The 20,096-nt window shown below is 47.1% G+C and overlaps 1 protein-coding gene across 8 annotated transcripts in view; it reads left to right on the forward strand.

The window, feature by feature from the left end:
- FRMPD1 (FERM and PDZ domain containing 1) overlaps positions 1-20,077 on the forward strand; it is a 32,937-nt gene extending 12,860 nt beyond the window's left edge. For 5 of the 8 annotated variants that reach the window (XM_054054175.1, XM_054054177.1, XM_054054173.1 and 2 more), the window contains 13 exons: positions 219-321; positions 658-703; positions 2,958-3,065; positions 5,803-5,898; positions 8,328-8,453; positions 10,718-10,837; positions 11,153-11,289; positions 12,520-12,646; positions 13,008-13,103; positions 14,301-14,483; positions 14,840-14,987; positions 15,688-16,497; positions 17,764-20,077. In XM_054054175.1, the coding sequence (XP_053910150.1) occupies positions 219-321; positions 658-703; positions 2,958-3,065; positions 5,803-5,898; positions 8,328-8,453; positions 10,718-10,837; positions 11,153-11,289; positions 12,520-12,646; positions 13,008-13,103; positions 14,301-14,483; positions 14,840-14,987; positions 15,688-16,497; positions 17,764-20,069 (4,406 nt within the window). In that variant the 3' untranslated portion in view covers positions 20,070-20,077. Of the gene's footprint in view, positions 1-218; positions 322-657; positions 704-2,001; positions 2,100-2,957; positions 3,066-5,802; positions 5,899-8,327; positions 8,454-10,717; positions 10,838-11,152; positions 11,290-12,519; positions 12,647-13,007; positions 13,104-14,300; positions 14,484-14,839; positions 14,988-15,687; positions 16,498-17,763 lie in introns of those variants that run through there. The other 3 variants (XM_054054181.1, XM_054054178.1, XM_054054179.1) reach the window with 3 other exon arrangements.
- The last annotated feature ends 19 nt before the right edge of the window (positions 20,078-20,096 follow it).

Consider the following 20,096-nt stretch of genomic DNA (forward strand, 5'->3'; position numbering starts at 1 on the left):
GGGGCCACAGTACACAGAGCGGGCAGGGTGTCATAGACACAGGCAGTGCTGCAGCAGCTGGCATCGATGTCCTTTGACCTCTTTATTTTGCCATCCAGAGTCAGTTGCTGAGGCAAGTGGGTGCTGAGTGGAAGAGGAGGTTGCAGTGAACACCCTTGGAGGGAGAAAGTCTGCCAGTATACTGCTGTCATGATTAACAGTGTGCTGGTTGCCCACAGGGAGCACCGCTGAAGGGAAGCTACAACCAGGTGACCAGCTCCTCCTGATAAACTCTACGTCGGTGGATGATGTGTCTGTCGAACGAGCAGCAGACATCATCAGGTGTGGTCCTGCAGGGACGGGGTGGCAGAGGGCTGAGAGGAGAGGTGTGGGGCACGAGTCTCTCCAAGGGTTGTAAAGGTGCATTTACACCTGGGGCACTGCGCTTGGTGGGCACCTGCCCCAGAGGGACGAGGCAGGCGCAGCAGCCCAGGAGAGTGGGTTCCCCCACTTTCGTCTGCCATGGCAGCGCTTGTCGGCTGCACCCTGCCTCACTGAGAGCCTTCCTTGCAGGGGTGTCAGAGAGGTCAGGCGCCTCACAGGCATTGTCTGCTGCAGCAGTGAGGAGAAAGGCACAGGCAGCTGCTGACCCTGGCTGACTGCATGTCTCTGTTACAGGGAGGCCGGTGATGAGCTCCTTCTAACCATCCTGCGCTGCACGTCGGTAAATGGCCTTTCTTCAGCACTCTCAGCACTCCCAGCAGCACTGCCCCAGATGGCTATGGGCAGCAGTGAGGCCCGCAGGGAAGGTGGGGTGGCTCAGCTGGCATGTAGGATGCAAGGGCACAACGGAACCTGTGAGGGAGCTGCGAGGGTCGTCTGCTTTTATGCATGCCCTTGAGGAGGTTTTGGGGAGAATCGGTGGTAACTCCTCACAGCTTCTCTGGGTGCAGAGACTGGGTTGCTTTGCAGATCCTGCTGAGCATTTGAGCCTGTGCTCCCTGAAGCTGCAGGCTCCATCAGTAACTGCGAGGCAACACCACCTGTGGGATGGGGGCACATCTTCTCAGCAAGCTGTGGCCAGCCCACCAAGAACAGCCTGGAGTGCCTCCCATGTGCTGGGGCTCTCTGGGCCATGAGGAACCCCTGGACGTGAAAGGCTGCCGAGGCTGCAGGCTCAGCATTTGGTTTGTTGGAAGCTCTTGAGGTTTTTCTTACTGAAAACTGCAGAAGCTTATCCCTTTTTCTCCAATTTCTGTCTGGTTAAGGGCCAAGACGTGGGCTTTAATCATACTTTGGGAGCAAGAGCGAAGTTTTATTCTGAAACTGGTGCTGATTGCCCATCCCTGTAGTGTAAAATTCCCCAGAAGGCCTGTATAACATCATAATGTGTTTATCTACATGGATTTCAATGTGTGTAAAAGCTGAGCTGCAAAGCAAGGACAAAATTGGGTTTGTGTGCTTTTTGGCTTCTTACAATGTATGAAAGTGGCCTGAGGGGGATTTCTCCCTCATTTGTTTGAAGGTTCTTTTTACTTCAATTTATTCTTAGAAACAAGAATGATAATTCCTTCAAAAGAGTTACTGGATTTTTCAGGCTTAAGGTCACACGGTTTCTTGGCCATTCTGTAAAGATACATTACAGAGAAAATATATTTTTCCTGCCCAGAGTTTCCCAGGTGTTGGCACTCAATGGATGTGCACAAGGCCAATGTGACCATAAAAACTTCAAGCTAACTGACTGAACAGCGTCTTCTCTCTTTTGTTAATTTGATCTGCCTTGCATAGTACGTTGGCTGTCAGTCTTGCCAGTGCTTGATCTGTCTGTGAAGATCAAGGAAAAAAGTGAGAGTTAGTTATGTAAGAACTGAATGCCTGCCAAAAGAAGAAAAATACAATGGCTTTTCAGAGAGAGAAGGATTTGCAAAGACCTTCACAGGAGCTGGAACACCCTTCATAGGCCTTCGTGCATTGTTGAGAAGCAAATGGGACACGAACCCATTTTTGTTTTTTCCTTTGCAGGTCACTTTAAGGACACGTCCAAATACAGCCAAGGCTGATCTTGGGTTTGGGGTTGGCTCTTGCCCTACACTGAAGGCAGCTGTGCTTATAGCTGAGAGGTAACGCCTCCCATTGATGGATACCAGAGCCTCTGCCGGGGCTGCTCTGGCCATACTAGAAGGGTTGTGGAAGGCCTTGGCCCTCTTCAGGGCAGCTGTGAGGCAAGATGCCCTGTACAGCCTGGCAGACTCTGGAAGGGTTTGCTGGTCAGGCACAGGGACCCCTGCCTGCCTCCCTTCCTCTGTCCTTGCCAAATGGCCTCAGGGCAAGATGAGGCTCTTGCAAGTTGGGAGGCACCTGTGCCTCTGGCAAGAGTGTAGGAATTGCTCCACTCAAAGTTGTCTAGGAGGATACTGCCTTCTTAGGGAATATCATGCCTTACAAGGGCAAGACATTTCAGCACAAGAACACAGTGGTTCCTAGGCATCTTGTTCATGTGGCATCTTTTGAGCTTGGTAGGTCTCCATCACTATGAGAGCGTGGTTATGTGACAACATTGCAGTGAAGTTGTGTTGATTTTTTATCATTGTGCAGTTTTCTTAAACTTTTATGGTATGAGAGTATGTTCTAGAAGCTTCAGCTGAGCTGGGAAGTGCTGCATACACGGTTGTGTTGTTAAACACAGTAGCTGTTTAACATGCAGTGAAATTACGAGTGTGTACTGCATGTGTTGCATACGTATCCATGTATTGGACAGCCAGGTTTGGATTTGGAAAGCAGCAACCTCCCAGACAGGTTAAAAAGGGCTGTGGCAAGTCTGGAGGCTGAGACTCCTGACAGCACCTGCTCCTGTGAGTGTGAGGCAGCGAGCAGCTTCAGTGTGGGCATGATCATGCCCTTTCCTGCACTGTGAGCCTCTGCCTCTTGTACATAACTGCAACAGACTGAGCTGCCAACCAAATACTGTTCATTTTCAGGGCGGGCCTAAGTCATCATTTCTTACTGCAGAGAAGAGGGCAAGGCTGAAAACAAACCCTGTGAAAGTGCGATTCGCAGAGGAGGTGCTGGTGAATGGACACACACAGGTCAGTGGGGCATGGCTGCAAACAGACGCCACGAGCACTACAGGCTAGGAAGAAATGGGTCACTTGCAGACAGATGCCAAGCTGGGTTAGTGTGGCCAGGACCTGCAGAGCAGTCGCTGTGCTAGTCTGCCCTGTGTATGCATCCAGGCATCTGGTCCCAAGTTGTTACCAAGCTGATGACACACAGGCTGCAGAGCTCACAAGGCAGAGAACAGGGAGCAGGAGGATGTGCTCTGGAAGTGTTCCCAAGCAGAGATGACCGAGAGGCTTTGGGCAAGGCTGGTCATGGGTTACAGTCAGGCCTGAAAATGCCAACAGTCTCTACTTTTTCTTGTATCTGAGGGTTCACACTGGCATCTGCTTGAGAGCTTCCGTGGAGCTGTTTTAGCCAGAGCTTGGGTGCTAGGTTTGCAGCACGTGGAGGTCTCAGATCTGTGCCATTCGCTTACTGATTGCAACGTAAGTCTTGAGAGGTCCGAAGAAGGCACTGCCTGAGATGATGCTGTACTCTGCACTTACTACAAAGCCTCCCTCTATCGATGTTCTGCTGAGCTAAATTAATCATACCTTTGCGAGTGCAGAGGAGGGGCACAATCAATGTATAGTTTGCTGTTCATTTAGTGGGAACATAAAGATAAGAGAAATCAATTCAGATGTTGGGGTCTCACTGGTGTTAGCTTCCCTTTTCACTAGTTGGATATGGACACTGTTTTGAACAGTAGGAGATTAGCACAAAGAAAGAGTAAATAAATTTGTTGTATATTTATGACATCTTTCTGGAAAAGACACCATAGACAACAGCTACTCTGCTTGAGTGTTTTAGAGCTGATCTCCTTTCAGCAGACTGATGTATCAAGACAGCCAAAATTGCTATTATAGCCCTGAAAAACTGCAAAGCCTCCTGTTTCAGTAAATATACTACTCTTGTCGTCTTAATGGAGCATTACTAAGTGATCTTTGTGGCAACTGGAAGGAACCCAGAGACTGCCTTTTGCAGCTGAAACCTGAAACTCCAGTTCAGGAACATAAATTGTTAATAAGCCTCAATGTTATCCAGCCTCCATTTTCTGTTGCAAACTTATTATATATTTCCATATAACTGAATGGTATGCAAGAGGCGGGTCCCTCAGGATGCTCTGGTCAGCATCAGTCAGTGTATGATTATAATTAGAAGTATGGGCTTAGCTGTAACATGGAGTAAATCAACCTTGCACCAGACGAGATAAGAAGAGTACAGGTGCTTAAGCCATAAGAGAAGCTTTCAGAATTAATTCATAGTAGTCTGTTGGAGCCTGTGCAAAAGGAGAGAAGTCCCATCTGGGTGTTCTGGACAGCTAATTGGATCTGACCAAGATAGTGGTGATACTTAATTTGTATGTGAATTTCTATATAGATTCCAAGTTCTGGTGTGTGCTGGCTATGCAAGGCTCCATTCACATGATAATCTGTAGCTGTGGGAAATGTGCAGTGTAAACCAGCATCACTGTTCTGAAACCGATGGAGCACCCAAAGCCTGTCAAAGATGTGATATATCTGTTCTGCTTAACATGAAGGAGTTAAAGCCTGGGCTCAGGGATAACGACAGTGTTCACTCTTTTTTCCTCAGTGGTGACTGTAGGCAGCTTGAACCCCACAAAACAGGGAAGGAAAAAGGAACAATTTTCAGAAGTGTTTTGTATTTTTTCTGGTAGCACTTCCAGGGTATTTGGCCACTCTATCAAGTGCCCATGGACTTGATAGGGGCGGAGGCTGTGAGATTTATGAAGTGTTGCACAGAAAATGTAACATAGGAGAGACCATTTTAGAAATGCCATTCTCAGCTTGAGACTGTCATGACAAATAGGTAAACTGTTTAAGATTAGAGGAATGTGCTGGTCCAAGAACATAAGAAAGATATACTGAATAAGAAGTCCAAGGTTGGAGGAGTGAACCTTCTCAGCATTGAACAATAAGAGTAATAAGGCTGAAAACAAGAAGAAAGGTGCAGATGAGCTTTACTATTGGACTGAGGTGGAAGGCTGAAAGTTCCAGCTCTAGGTGGAAGGAGGAAGCCCCAGAAGGACAGAGGCCAATTTCCTAGGCCCTTCTCAGAGCACCCAATGGAGGTGCTTTTCATCTGGGAGTCATTGTCTTGTCTAATGCATTTAAGACCTACCTGAAGAAACTGTGGTGACATCATGCCCTGTTTGTGAAGCCCTAGAGTCACAAATCTTTGGGGAATGCTCATTAAAAGTACTACTACATGTTTAGCTGAATCTTACAGCCTTCCCATGGTGTGCAAGATCTATTCGTGGTAGCATGAAGGGTTTGGGTAGCTCTTGAGTTGTTCATGGCTGCTGCCAGTGGGAAGGTGTCAGTGTGGGGGTTAGTGCTGCCTTACACCTGGTAATGGGAAGATGGCTTTTCCAGCAGACATCGATGCTTTTCTGGTAACAAGTAGGATGGATGGCTCCCAGCTTTTGGTTTCTGCCAGATCTTCATGTGGGAACTGAACAATGGGTATATCTATGCAACTATTGCACTGGCTGGAGTTTTATGGTGAAGGTATTTCTTTTGCTTTCTTTCTTTTGTTCTGTGCCAGAAGCATAATCTAGGAGTAAAGCTTGGTGCCACAGAAAAGGATAGCAAAAGCAGAGAAAGATTTTCATTTACACCATGATGTGCTGCGTCAGGCAGAGCAGCCTCGTGCCCAAAGGCTTAACATCCAAGGATTACTGCTGTTGCTTTTGTTCTGCAGGGGAATTCTCTTCTTTGTATGCCCAACGTTCTCAAGGTATACTTGGAAAACGGACAGACGAAGGCATTCAGGTTTGAGACAAGCACTACTGTGAAGGTAATGATGCTCAATTGTCTCTTTGTTCCCACCACCTGAATTCAATCCAGTATCAAAGGTGTATGCAGTGGAACTTGCAGCTTCTTGTGTAATGACCAGCTAGTGGGAGGTGGATGGCTACTGATGCTAAGCTTCCTAGATATTCCATGCCCTCCCTGCAGAGGAGGCATTGCTTTGCTTCACCTGTTTTCTTCTCAGCAACCAGTTTTCACAGAACTTGTGGAACTTGGCTGTGAGACCACTACAGCTTTGTGAAGTGTGACTGAATTTGGCCAGGAGGACAGGTTGGTGGGGAAGTGGCATATCAGCAGCTGTCCGTACAAACTTTGCTTTCCTTGGAAACCACATGGCAGAATACAGAGGAGATTGCTTAATGTAGCAGTGAAAATGTGAATCCCTGAGAAGGAGAAAAAAATCTCCTGGCTTGGGACCTGGACAGTGAAGTCCAGGTCTGGATGTGATGTGAACTCAGCAAGTGAAATTGTAGCAGTTGTTACTTAAAGTGGCTGTGTTCCAGTCTCATTTCTGCACTGGTGAACGCATTAACATAAAAAATTATTAACCCTTGAGATGGAAAAGCAGTGTCACCTCTCTAGGATGACTTGTGCTTGGAGGCATCATAGAGAGGTTACCATAATTACTTTCAAAATACAAGGTACTGAGCCATTAATCTATCACTTTCTCTAATTGTCATGTTTAGACATAGGCATATAAACTTCAAGATTTTCTAGCCTGATCTTTAGAGTTGCTCAGTATTTATGTTGGAGTTAATAAGATTTGCCTGTAAACAGTGATTAGAGGCCATAATTTCTTTAAAAGATATGTCGTGACCTGTAGCAGTGCAGTTACTGTGGAAAAGATGCACAATGGACAGTCATTCTGGAGTTAACAGGCTCAAAGAATATTAAGGGGAAAAGCAAGGAGATTTTATTTATAATGTACTAAAAACTTTCCTCAAAAAGAAGTGCTTTATTGTCTAGTTCATCCAAAGTTTACAAAACCATTGTGGTCTCCCATGCAATTATGTCTCTCTAAGTCTCGTACTTGCAGTGCAGAGGAGAAGAAAATAATGAAATAAAGCAAAGAGGTACTAAGAAGAAGGGAGATTAATTGTAAGGAAAGAGTTGAGTGCCCACTTGCAAGAGATGAATTTCTAAAAGATGGATTAGCTCTTTATGCATGACTTGAGTTGCTCATGTCTGATCTGCAGCAAACTTTTTCCGTACCGAAGTTGAGTACAACCCTCATCAGTGTCTTCACAGTAACACTCAGATGGGTAAAATTTACCTAAAAATAACCTAAGTTAGGTGTCTTCCAAAATTCTTCAGCTGTTTGAAAGAACTTTGCCTAAATTTTGAGATGATTCAAACATTTATGCTTACCTCAAGAGGCTTGAGTGAGTCAGAGAGTTCTCTTTCAATTTGTACTCAGTCAAGCCTTATGTAGTATTTTCTGTTTGTCAGAAATAAACCTAGTCACTTCCATGACACAGTATTCCAACAGAATTCTCCATACAACTGAAACACCAGTTTCAGTCATATTTGGTAATATTTTTCAATTATGCTCTCAAATTCTTGTTTCTTGCTGAGGAGAAGTATTTTTTATCTGGTAGTTTTCTCTTTATAGTTTCTTAAAGTGTCTTAGAGTTCTAGAGAGCTAGAATTGGTAACTGCAAGCATTTGGATCAAGGATGACAAAAAGTGCTTGATACCACCAAACTGCCAACTGTAAAGCCAGAACTTTCAGCATGAACCAGCCCAGGACATGCAACTCTTAAGAAATGGCTTTTGATGCCTGTTGCATCAAAGTTTGCATCTTACTGCACTCACAGAATCACAGAATCACAGAATCACTCTTAACACAGCAAGCTGCAGTTTCCCTGCCTTGTGTTCCTGATGTACTGAAATGCGTTGTCCTCTCTTTATCTGCCCTTCCTTTGTTTCCTCTGCAGTTCTCTTAACTCTCTTCCTTACCATCTGGCTTGCATCAGTAGACACGAGTGTTGCTGACCACCATGCTGCCAACTGCTTGGCTGGCATATTCCTTTGTTGCTTAGGAATGGTGCTTGGCAGCTAACTGCCAAGCTTGTGCTTGGTTTCCCAAACAGGTTGCCATCTCCTGTACCTGCACTTCTGATGAACTTGCAGGTTTTCTCTAACCTTGTTGTTTGTCTGAGTCAGTGTGTTCAGAAGCTGTCACCGAAGAGATAAAGGCAGTATTCCATGTAGGCACTGTTTTCCCGTGAAAGAGCACTAAAAATTTTGTTCTGTGTGGTAGTATCAAGCACGTTCTTGGCTGCAGAGAATTTTGTCTGGCCGCTGCCCTTTCAGCAGGCAGGCTAAGATCATCCACATTCATGCAGTGTGCTAACAGTGCTCAGCAACTGTGTCTGAATTCTGTTTGACCATCTATGTGCCTTCCCTTCCTAGGACATTGTTCTCACCTTGAAGGAGAAGCTGTCCATCCAGAACATTCTGCACTTTGGCCTTGCTCTGGAGGAGCAGTACAATGTGGCAAAGATCCACCTGCTGCATGAGGAGGAGCTCATCGAGCAGGTGAGGAGAGCCCCTTCCATGCCCTGTAGCCATTCTGGGGGCTCGGGGGCACTAGCACTGGTGAATTGTGGCCAGCGAGGTGCAAAGAGAGCTCAGCTCTTCACCCTCCAGAGCTGCTGTCCTCTTTTTGCTGCTTGTTGCATGTGTTACCACTGCATTAACCAGACCCCCTGGAGAAATGGCACTTTCAGAAGCTTCTCACTGTTTAGAAAGCCCACCAAGCAGTACCCACGGGCTGTTATTGGACTGTGGTGAGCAATTGGGGATGCACGTGCTTTGTGCTACGGGTCAGATAAGCTCATCTAAAGACGACTGTTTGAGAGTCTTTAAATAGCTGTGTATCCAGCTATTTACAGTTCCCTAGGTAGTCAGAGAGTTAACCCAGACAGGTGACACTTGGATTAAATTGTAAATCAAAAGTTTCTGTCCTGTGAACATGAGGTTATCTCTTTTAGTAATTCTGTTGCTCTACTAGTAATTCTGTGCTAATCTAATTTGTGAGAATATGCCTAATTGGGAGTCTATTCTCCATGATGTTCACTTTGTTGGTTGGTGATCCACTGTGATACAGAGGGTTCAGTAACTAACACTGTCAAACCACTGAGCGCATGTGCCTGAGAATTTCTGCTTCCTTTCAGTTAGTAAGCTTGTATGGGATTTGCTCAGAATAGAATATGCTAAGATATAACCCAGAGGTCTTAACATTGTATTGACGTTATGATGATGATCCAAGTGTCTGTTAAGGGCTGCTGCATCTTATGACAACTTAAAAGCAGAAAAGCTTGACCCTTCCTCTGTCATTATCATACAGCCTTGAAGCCTCTGTCCTGATTATACTGCAAGTATATGAGATCAATGGATATTTAATGAAGTTTTGCTGTCAAAGGACTTCCAAGCTACCACAGGGAGAAGCAAAAAAAAAAACAGAAAAAAACCGCCTCTAAGATAAAATTACAAAGACTAGCAATGTCTCCTTGTATTTGCTAAGGACAAGGGCTATTATGGAGCCATCCCACCTGCCAGTAGCTCTCACAGAATCACAGAATCACAAGGTTGGAAAGGACCCACTGGATCATCGAGTCCAACCGTTCCTAACACTCCCTAAACCATGTCCCTCAGCACTTCATCCACCCGTTCCTTAAACACCTCCAGGGAAGGCGACTCGACCACCTCCCTGGGCAGCCTGTTCCAGTGCCCAATGACTCTTACTGTGAAGAATTTTTTTCTGATATCCAACCTGAACCTCCCCTGACGGAGCTTCAGGCCATTCCCTCTTGTCCTGTCCTCTGTCACTTGGGAGAAGAGGCCAGCTCCCTCCCCTCCACAACCTCCTTTCAGGTAGTTGTAGAGAGTAATAAGGTCTCCCCTCAGCCTCCTCTTCTCCAGGCTAAACAACCCCAGCTCTCTCAGCCGCTCCTTGTAAGACTTGTTCTCCAGCCCCTTCAACAGCTTTGTTGCTCTTCTCTGGACACGCTCCAGAGCCTCAACATCCTTCTTGTGGTGAGGGGTCCAGAACTGAACACAGTATTTGAGGTGCGGTCTCACCAGTGCTGAGTACAGAGGGAGAATAACCTCCCTGGACCTGCTGGTGACCCCATTTCTGATACAAGCCAAGATGCCGTTGGCCTTCTTGGCCACCTGGGCACACTGCTGTCTCATGTTCAGTCGGCTGTCAACCATTACCCCCAGGTCCTTCTCTTCCGTGCAGCTCTCCAGCCATTCTTCCCCCAGTCTGTAGCGCTGCATAGGGTTGTTGTGCCCCCAGTGCAGGACCCGGCATTTGGCCTTGTTAAACCTCATGCCATTGGTCTCAGCCCAGCAGTCCAGCCTGTTCAGATCCCTTTGCAGAGCCTCCCTACCCTCCAGCAGATCGACACTTCCTCCCAGCTTAGTGTCATCTGCAAACTTGCTGAAGGTGCACTCAATGCCTTCATCCAGGTCATTGATAAAGACATTGAACAGGGCTGGACCCAGTACTGAGCCCTGAGGAACTCCACTTGTAACTGGCCTCCAGCTGGAGTTAACTCCATTGACCACCGCTCTCTGGGCCCGGCCATCCAACCAGTTTTCAACCCAGGAGAGTGTGTGCCTGTCCAGGCCAGAGGCTGACGGTTTCTGAAGCAGAATGCTGTGAGAAACTGTGTCAAACTGTGTCAAACTTTAAATGATTTCTGTGAGTTCACACAGGCAGAAGGCTTACCATGCATTTATGAAAGGAGAGACTACAGCAGTCGTTGTAGCATGACACTCTCTGTGTGTTGCAGGTGGTCCAAAAAAGAGAATCTCATGACTACCGGTGCCTCTTCAGAGTTTGCTTTGTCCCAAAGGATCCCTTAGACCTTCTGCAGGACGACCCAGTTGCCTTCGAATATCTCTATCTGCAGGTGAAACTGAGGCATTCCATGCTGCAGGAACTCTACTCACTCCATTTTCATTTCTGCTTTAAAACAAAACATACTTCAGACTATATACTGAACATATAGTTCAGTTATATGGATATGGAATGCAGAGTACTTAAGAACTGACCATTTGGGTTCAACTTGCCTTAAATTCTTGAATCAAATTACCTGCTTCAGTTTTTATCAGAATGAGATTGAAATGAGCTGGGTGGTTCCCTTTATTTGATACATGGTTTCAGAGGTCTTATCCTGACTTCTGTACTTTCTCTCTTCATGCTAACTCAGCTCTGTTTGTTCTAGAGCTGCAGTGATGTGCTCCAGGAAAGATTTGCTGTGGAAATGAAATGCAGTGTGGCATTACGTCTGGCTGCTCTGCACATACAAGAGAGGATTTATGCTTGTGCTCAGCCACAGAAAGTATCGTTGAAATACATTGAGTAAGTTCCAAAATTTCTGTGGTAAGTTGTGACAAAGCCTGGCAAAAGAAGGAGCCAACTAAAAGTGGCATCACCTCTGTGTTTGCCCAGTGTTAACCTTTGGATAGAAGAGTATCTCTGCCCCAAAGAGACTGCAATCTCTTAGTTGTGCCAGTCATTCGAAGTCAAGGTGGCTTCACAAAGCTTCCTTCTCTTTAATCTGCTGGGCTGCTCAAATAGTATTCACAGTATAACAACTGGGCATGTGCCTAAGCAGAGAGGTTCTGATCTGTAGCTAGAGCAGGAATAAGAAATTGGCAGTCTCTCACATAACTACGGTTACCAGGCTGCTCCTGCCAATAAACTGAGATTTCATGCTGTAGTTGAGAGAGAGGATCATGAGCCTTGCACAGCCCGTACTTCACAGCTCTTCATCTGCTAAGAACTATTTCAGAAATACATGATTTCAGTGTATGTGGTAACTCCTGTGAAGTAACGGGATCTGGAAAAAATACAGAAGAATGCTTTCACAAGCAGCAGGTGTGCTGAGCTGCATGTCAATGCTGTTATACTGCACCTGCCCTAAAGAGCAACCCTGCTGTAAGAACTTGTGATGGGCCAATCATTAAGTAACGGACATTTCTCTGGTAACGGCACCATTGAGCTTCTGCGAGCCCATGCAAGCACCACCAATTCCTTGCCTACAACCAGCCATACCCAACCACACGCAGTTCGTGGAGAGTGAGAAGTGACTATAGAAAACTGCAGCATTCTTATTTCCTGGATAATTAAAGCTTGGGCTGAATAAACTTTTCAGCGGAATAGATGGCCGGTGTTTTTTCTTCTAGGGAACTAGAGATGTTAAAATGTAATAATCTTGTAACAAAAGTAACATAAAGAGAATCTTCATCCTCTATGTGGCAAGGACAGATTAGGACCATACTAAGCTTGTAGATTGTCTCTTGTATTACCATGTTAAAACAGGCGTTCTGCATGAAAATGAGTGTTCCTCCAACCCCATCTCCTGAATCAGTAGCAGATGCGCACAGAAGTGAATTTGAGTAAGGTAGTCATGTTGCATCAGCTGTGTAGACCTGTAACATCACCTACCCTGAAGCTTGTCAGACCCTGGACTTCCTTGGTGCCTTTCCCCTTCCCTGCCTTTAGCCAGCTGCCCTTCTGCACATTCCTCTGTTGCTGGGGGACAGCATAGCTGGGACTCCTTTTAATCCCTTCGCATCTTCCTGGCAGGAGGGACTGGGGAATTGAAAACTTCGTCTCACCAACTTTGCTTCGAAATATGAGAGGGAAGGATATCAAGAAAGCCATCAGCTACCACATGAAGCGGAACCAGGTGCTGCTGGACCCTCGGCAGAAGGTAACGTGCATTCCCTGGGTTCAAGGTGCCTCCCAGGATGGCAGCAGCATTTCTTGGGGCCAAAGAGGCAATGTCTTCCCTCTGTGGGCCTCCTCTCTTTGTGGGTTTTCTCTCATCCTTTCGTCTTGTACTCTCCTCTGCTGCGCACACACCATAATTTTCCTGCATAGTCTGTTCTGTTGCAGTTTGCTTGTGGGTTTGCCAGATGGCAGATGTGGTAGCACCTGTCCAGGCCAAGCTAGATGTGTTGGTCAAATACTAATCCTATATGAAAAGAACACAATCTAGCCTACAGGCTTCCTGGCAAATCTTATTTGTCTGTCATGTTTCTAAACATTATTTCTTCTCTTGCAAAACAAAGCATATGCTTGCAGCAGTCCAAGTGCGCCTGTGCTACTTGCAAATACTGGGAGACCTGAAGATGTACAATGGGAAGATCTTTAATGCCACAATGATGGTATGAGTGCTTTTTATTTATGTAATTGGGCTTTGGCATACTGTCTTAATGCGTTGCTTGTGCATCTCTTATAGCAGTGTATTCAGATGAAAGCTGCAAAGATAGGGCACAAGAAGCAGTTTTAATCCTCTGTCTCCAGCAGTGCATAAGATCATGTCTTAACCAGGTGAACCCTATGTAAAGCAGAAATATTCAAATATTTTTCTAAATTGATTGATGTGAGACTAGCAACCTCTCACTGAGTCTCCTTCCCCGTCTTTGCTTTGATACTCATAGAAAACATAACATTATCTCTGGTGATGCTGTTTCAGCCATCTCCAGCCATACCACTTTTGCCTGGCCCAGGACAGGGTTCCATTGAAGTGCCAGCCCATGCAGTAGTTGTGCAAGTAATTTTTCTAATCGAAACCCCTGACTCTTGGTCTTCAGATGAGCTCTGTCTATAACTTGTGTGTCATAAAATACTGAAGAGGTTGAGGGTGGGGACACTGTCAAAGACTCTTGAAAAGGTATTGGCCATGCTTAAACCTTACTGCAAAAAAGGAACACTAGTCTTTTCACTAGAGGTTTCTTGGGTTTTTTTTGCCTATCCCCACTCGGATCTGTACTGAACTGTGGAACAATCGCTGTTTCGTACAGAGAACTGAGCTGTGTAGGTAGGCCTGTATCAGAGGAGGAACTTACTGATGGAATGCAGTAATGTCTGGGTTTACATTTGTGTGCACATTGAAATATTTCTGCCAACCTACATGGGCGTTAATTCATTTTAAGTATCTGATCCTAACAGAAAGCATTGACATTTCTTCCAAAACCAAAAACACCTTCCTGAAGTTTCAGCCAGCTCCAATAGGTCCCACTAAGTCCATCTGGCATAGCCTGCCAGGTGACCCCTGTGATAGCAACCTGCTGCTGACCACCTCTTTGGATCTGCTAGATGGCTAGTGCATCTCTGGGGCTGCGTGCCCCAGGGAAACTGGCAGTCCTTGAGACAGAGAAGAGTACAGCCGGGAGCAAGTGACCTGACAGCCTGTAAGTAATAAGGAGATTCCTTTGCAGCTGGTTATAGCCCAGCTGTAAAGAGAGTTCAGCACTAAAAGATAAAACAAAAGGTTGGGTGGCTGAGGAGTCCCTGCCCAGCACAGGTGAATGGGGTTCCTGCTCAGATTGTGGTTACAGGTTTAACTTCTTCCTCTACAGCTACAGGACAGAGAATCGTATGTTGCCTTGTTGGTGGGTGCCAAGTATGGGGTGAGCCAGATTATCAATAATAAGCTCAACATCATAACAAGTCTGGCAGAGTTTGCAAACATCAGCAGGGTGGAGCTTGCAGAAGAGTCTGAGAGAGTGAGCATGGTGAAAATCTACCTGCAAGATCTGAAGGTAAGCAGTGCTTCTGTGATGGCCAGTGTGTGGCTGTGTAAGAGCCAAAGAACAATGGGGCAGTCAGTCACACCATTTGTTCTTTTCAAAATCTGACATTTAGCTGATGGTGTCATCGGTACAAAAGGTTTAGAACAGTCTTAGAGGGGAATGCTCATAGGAAGAATACAAAATGACTGAAGAAAAGTGGTTCTTCATGTAGAAACGGAGTACTTTGCATTGATGGTGGTAAAGGAGAGAGTGAATGGCTTTTTAGTGTGCAGTATTTTCCTTCCTGGAGATTGTGGTACAAGCAATATTTGTCTATTCTAACATTTTTTACTGTTTCCCCTTCCTGCTCTCCCCTGCAAAAAAAGGTGCTGACTCTGCTGCTGGAATCAAATGGTGCAAAAGACCTTGTCTGCCTCATCACTGGCTATTACAGACTGTTCGTGGATGCAAATGTCTCCATATTTACCTGGAGAGAGAAAAAACAGCAACCACACCGTGTCTCTGCTGAAGAAGGTTTTTAAAAAACAGCCTTTTTTTTTTTTTTTTTTTCCAAAGGATGGGATGAAAGTGTTAGGATCCTTCAGCATTAGAGGTGTTATTCCCTCCTGGGGATAGCATCATGCTAGAACGTTAGCCCAGGGGTGTGCAGTGGCATCGGCAAATTATTAAGGCTCTGTCTTGGTGCAGGCAGTGCCAGATTTCCATCAGCCCCAGACATATTGAGCAGGGGAAGAACAGCAGTAATTGTCAGCTTTTCCCAAGAAGTGCAGTCTGAGTGCCTGTCATCAAAACAGCAAACCTGTCACTGAGCGCTTGTGCTCTTTTACCAGCCTCCTGAACAATTCTCTGCTAATATCCCTCAGCGAGGAGAGGCAGGATCTGTTTGTCATGCTGTCCTGTCTCTTGTCAGGGTAACTCCAGCCTCATAGAGGCTGCAGACTGTGGCTTTATGCGCCAACTTAGCTGGCTGCTGTTCTGCAGCTGCGTCTGGTACTGCTGTGCAGTAGAACATGGCGGAGCAGGCAGGAGCCTCCACTGACAGGTCATAGTGTAGCAGCCCAGATTGCGTTTTCACCTTGCTTGCTGATGAGAAAGTGGGGACAGAGCTTCCTTAGATCTGAGTTCTTGCTGTGCAGACAAGCTCATAACCCTTGTCTGACTGTTCCTCCTTGCCACTGCAAAGGACAGGCTTATAGATCTGTTTATACCTTAGGGTACGCATCTCGAACCTGTAGTGACTCTGAAGACTCCTGGGACCTGGATTCCTCCTCAGAGCATTGCTTGGACGCTGCCATAGCATACAGCAGCACCCATCCTGTGTGCAACGAGGAGGAGCTACCAGAGCTCCTGGAGAAGGATAGCACAAAGCCCCAAGCTGGAGGCAGTGACCAAGGCAACAGAGGTGACAATGCAACAGACAGCACATCCGAGGCTTCAGATTCAGCCAACACTGAGAGCCGAGGATTTAAGACAAGTGGTTCCAGTGACTCTATGGATGCACTGGAGGAAGATGAGTTGGAAGCTTGCTCTTCCTCCAGGCCAGAGTTCTTCCAGTTCTGCACACCAACAGTGCAGGAGATGAGTAGCTCAGACAAGAGCTTCTTCCCCGTTCGTGCTGCAGGAGGCTCCAGCAGGGCAGAAACTGGAGACTACTTCTGTTTCTTGCAGGTACCATGTGCAGAGGAGCCTGGGTGTGAAGAGGGCCCTTCTGAGCAGAGAGGGGAGGACATTGGTGTGTCTGTACTGGAGGCCAAGCTGTGTGAGGGAAACACCATGGGCTACTACAGTTTGTGCTACAGCATATCCCCTGCAGGCAGCGTGGCCAGAAGCAACACCAGTCACAGCCCACAAAATAGTCCTTGGAAAGACGAATCTGTGCAGGAGAAGGCACCAAGTGGAGCACAGCTGATGGCAGAGGCGAATGACTTCACGTTGGAGCCACCCCCAGGCTTTGGAGATACCAGCTCTGAGGAGGAGTTCTATGATGCTGCAGACAGGCTCAGCCCTCCAGACGTCCTGGCAGGTATACCTTCACCCACTCATTGCAGATCTCCTTCCTGGGCTTGGGTGTTGTCTGTTTCCCCATGTCAGTCTTCCTAGGGGGATCATCTTTCAGCTTTTCATAGTTTTCCCAAGATTTTTGAAGGATCTTTGAACACCCATTCTTCATAAGCCACTTTTCAGCAGAAATACCATGGATGTGCACACAGGTCAGACCTGCAACTCTGCAAGGAGATTTGTCATCAGATCCAAGCATTGCATCCCAGAAAAAAAAAAAAAAAGTCAGTTTTCAAGTGAGTTTGGCATTCTGGAAAGTCCCCAGGTTTCTGCAAGAATTCCAGAATTCCATTTTGTCTGGCTCTGCCTAGTCCTGAAGCCAATATGCTGCATAAGTAAGTTCTGTGCATCCTTCCACGTAGGCTGAATCTTCTGTGATGAGAAGAGCGATGAGTCCCAGAAACAGAACAGGAGAGAAATGAGTGTCCTTGCACTGACGTGGAGCTTTATGGCAGCTATTCCTACTGTCAAGCAGTACCTCCACTCTCCTATCTTCTTGCAAGATGAGGAGAGTGAAAACCTATGAAACATTATTGTCCCTTGTAACCCCAAGACTAAAAACAATTTTGGGATCAGGGTGGGTCAAGGAACCCTGTGGCTAAGCAGCTCCAAGGTAGTTGTATTTTCTCAGAAAAGAGAAGGTTCTGATTTCTGAAATAATTAGCTCTGTCAACATTAGCAGAACTTCTTCAGAATTCTTTTGTGTAGCTAGAGCAATGTTGGCTTTTGCATTCATGCACAGTAACAATATCATGTTCAGGCACAAAATTATAATATCTGCAATTTTTTATCATCTGAATATCCAGGCTGGGAATTTCTGATAATGCTTCTGTTCACTGTTACTAAATCTGTCGGTGGTGCTCTGCAGCTGCTGCCAATTCACCAAATTTAACTCGGGAATTATAGCTTTACCTGCAGTTGAATGGAGTGATTCCAGTAAACAAGGGGAGAGGCTACACAGCGCTCTTTATCATTAATCCTGAACTTCACTTGGTGTAGCCACAGACCCAGACTGCTTTATTTTTCTTGACATAGCCAATTCCAAGTAGGTGCTTGATTGTAGCATAAGAGGCAGCTAAGTTTGGCACTTGGAAGCTAGGCTTTGCTGGCAAACATTTATGTTTGCAGTGCCAGGACCTGTGGAAGAGCTTTTTGGCCCACTGCATGGCTGCATGGGTATTCTGCTGCCTAGGGCTATTTCCTGACTTGCATGTTTTTTTTTTCTTGTCAGCAGGCTACAATATGACATCCCAGGAGGGCACAGATGACAACTCCTGCATCCTAAAGAAACCAAGGTGTTACAGCTTGGGGGAAAACATGATGACAAGGCAGACAGTGAGAGAGAAACACAGAAAGGAGAAGGAGCTGACATATGCCAAAAGCCTGAGGAAGAGGAGATCTTTCCTGAAAACAGATTACACCTCGCAGGTCACGTTCCCCTTGGCTTTGCCAGGCTCTCTGCAGAGCTGTTGCTCATGGCCACCTCCCGCCCCACTCCTTGCTCAGCCCCTGGCTCCATCCTCCTCAGAGAACATGAGGAAGGATGCAGAGCTGAGATTTCCTGCTGCCATCCAGGCACAAAGGGATACTGTTAGCACAAGTCCATCCTCTGACCTGATGGAAATGGAGCCTGACACCATGGAAACAAAATCAGTGACTGACTCAGTGGTTTCTTCCATCTCAGCTCTTCGCCTGCAGGGTGATTGGCACAGGGAGGAGAGCACAGGCATTGCCACACCTGTGGACTGTGGTCTCCAACCTGTACATGCTGTACATCCACCTCTCCTGTGTCTGGGGGAAGATGTGCCGCTTCCTGGGGGACAAAGCAGAGCTGCGCAGGAAGGTTTCTCCATGAGGACAAATGCTGGGTGGCCAAATGAGAAGACCAGTGTGGTTCAAGGTGCACAGGAGGAGGTGGGTGAGGTGATGCCAGCCCAGCACAAGGCTGGTGATGTACTGCCATTCCTGGGCCAAGAGGTGACCTGCCATGCTAATGAACAAGCATTGCCACCATTGGCTCACAGCTCCAGCATGGTCTCTCCCCAAGAGGTGCCCCAGGAGCTGCTCCCCACTGCTGGGAGGCAAGCAGCGTGTGAGCAGGCTGTTCTGGCTCCCTGTGAAGAAAAAGCTAGTCAGGACCAGTTTGCTGAAAACAGCTGTGACGGTGTCTTCTCACAGGCAAAAACCAGACAAGTGATAAACCATGAGACCTTACGGAAAGTGCATGATAAAAATCATGTAGGTTTTCCCGATGCAACCCAGCTCTTAGCAGATTGCATCACCACTTCAGGGGTTATAACTCGCCTTTCCTTGCGCTCATTTGGGGTGAGGGCAGACCTCACATTGCCCAGCCCATCTCAGGAAAGGGCAGATATCCAACTAGAGGATTTGGCCTCCCAGAAGAATGGTGGGTGCCTAGGGGCTGATGCTGTCAGAAGGGAGATGCAAACATCCCCAGCTGGACCACCCCTTGAGAAAAAATTGGTAAGCAGCCAGGGGCTGGATGAAAGAGAGCCCAGAAAAGATGTAGGAAATGTTGCTCACAGACAGCCACAGCCTGTTCAGACTCCTCTTCATAGTGAACAGGCTACTGAGGTGGACTTTCCTCTAGCTTCATCTGTAGGGCTTTCCATCCCAGGCTCAATTCTCTTGGGATCACTGGGGAAAAGAGCAGGAGGTAATGAGGCTTCAAAACACTCCTTCCTCTGCTTTAACCACAAGGATGAGCAGACCCCTTCTGACCCCACCATGACCAGATCCTTGTGTTTTTCCATGATGAAAAAGACATCACCACAGCCTGGGATGGACAAATGCGGCTGTCGGCTGTCCTACATCAGCTGCTTCCACAGGCCTGATGACAAGGGGGAGCATGAAACCACTGTTCCCGTGTGCAGCACATTTCTGGCGCCCCTCACCATCCCACCATCCAGCAGCTGCAGTCTCTCTGGGACTCCACTGGGCAGTTACCCAGTTTCCATTGCCAGGGACATGGTGTGGTGGGACCCTCATGTCCAAGCCCTCAGTCATCTGAAGGACCAAGCACGGATGAGCCCTGCAGATTTCTCCTGCTTCCTAGACTACACCACAGAGCTTCAGGAGGTTGTGGGGAAGTTCTCTGGGACACAAGGAACCCACGTGCAAGATCAATGTGCAGAGCAGGGTGCTGAGAGCAAAGGTGCCCTTGGACTAGCCTCACAGGACCTGCTCTCCAGTTGTCAGGAGCTCCTGAAAACAGAGCAGCCCCTCAAAGAGCTGCAGGGTGTGCTGAAGGTGACATTCGACCACCTGGTTCAGCTGGCAGTGGCCTGCTTCCAGGTGACACACTGCCAGCAGTGCAGGCAGAGGCAGCCAGAGCTCAGGGCTGCACTCGTGGATGTAGTGGGCACCTACCACCAGCTTGTGCAGGCTGTTCACCAGCAGCTCTGCAGGCAAGGTTGCCCAGATCTGGGTGCCAAGCTCCTTGCCCACCAACACATGGCCCTTACAGCTGCCATGTTTTATCTCCTGCAGCAGTTCAGAGTACCCCCATTGTTGTGACGGGGCTGTTAGGTGACACATGGGGGC

Source organism: Cuculus canorus, chromosome Z (assembly GCF_017976375.1).
Source record: "Cuculus canorus isolate bCucCan1 chromosome Z, bCucCan1.pri, whole genome shotgun sequence".
NCBI classification, from domain to species: Eukaryota; Metazoa; Chordata; class Aves; order Cuculiformes; family Cuculidae; genus Cuculus; species Cuculus canorus.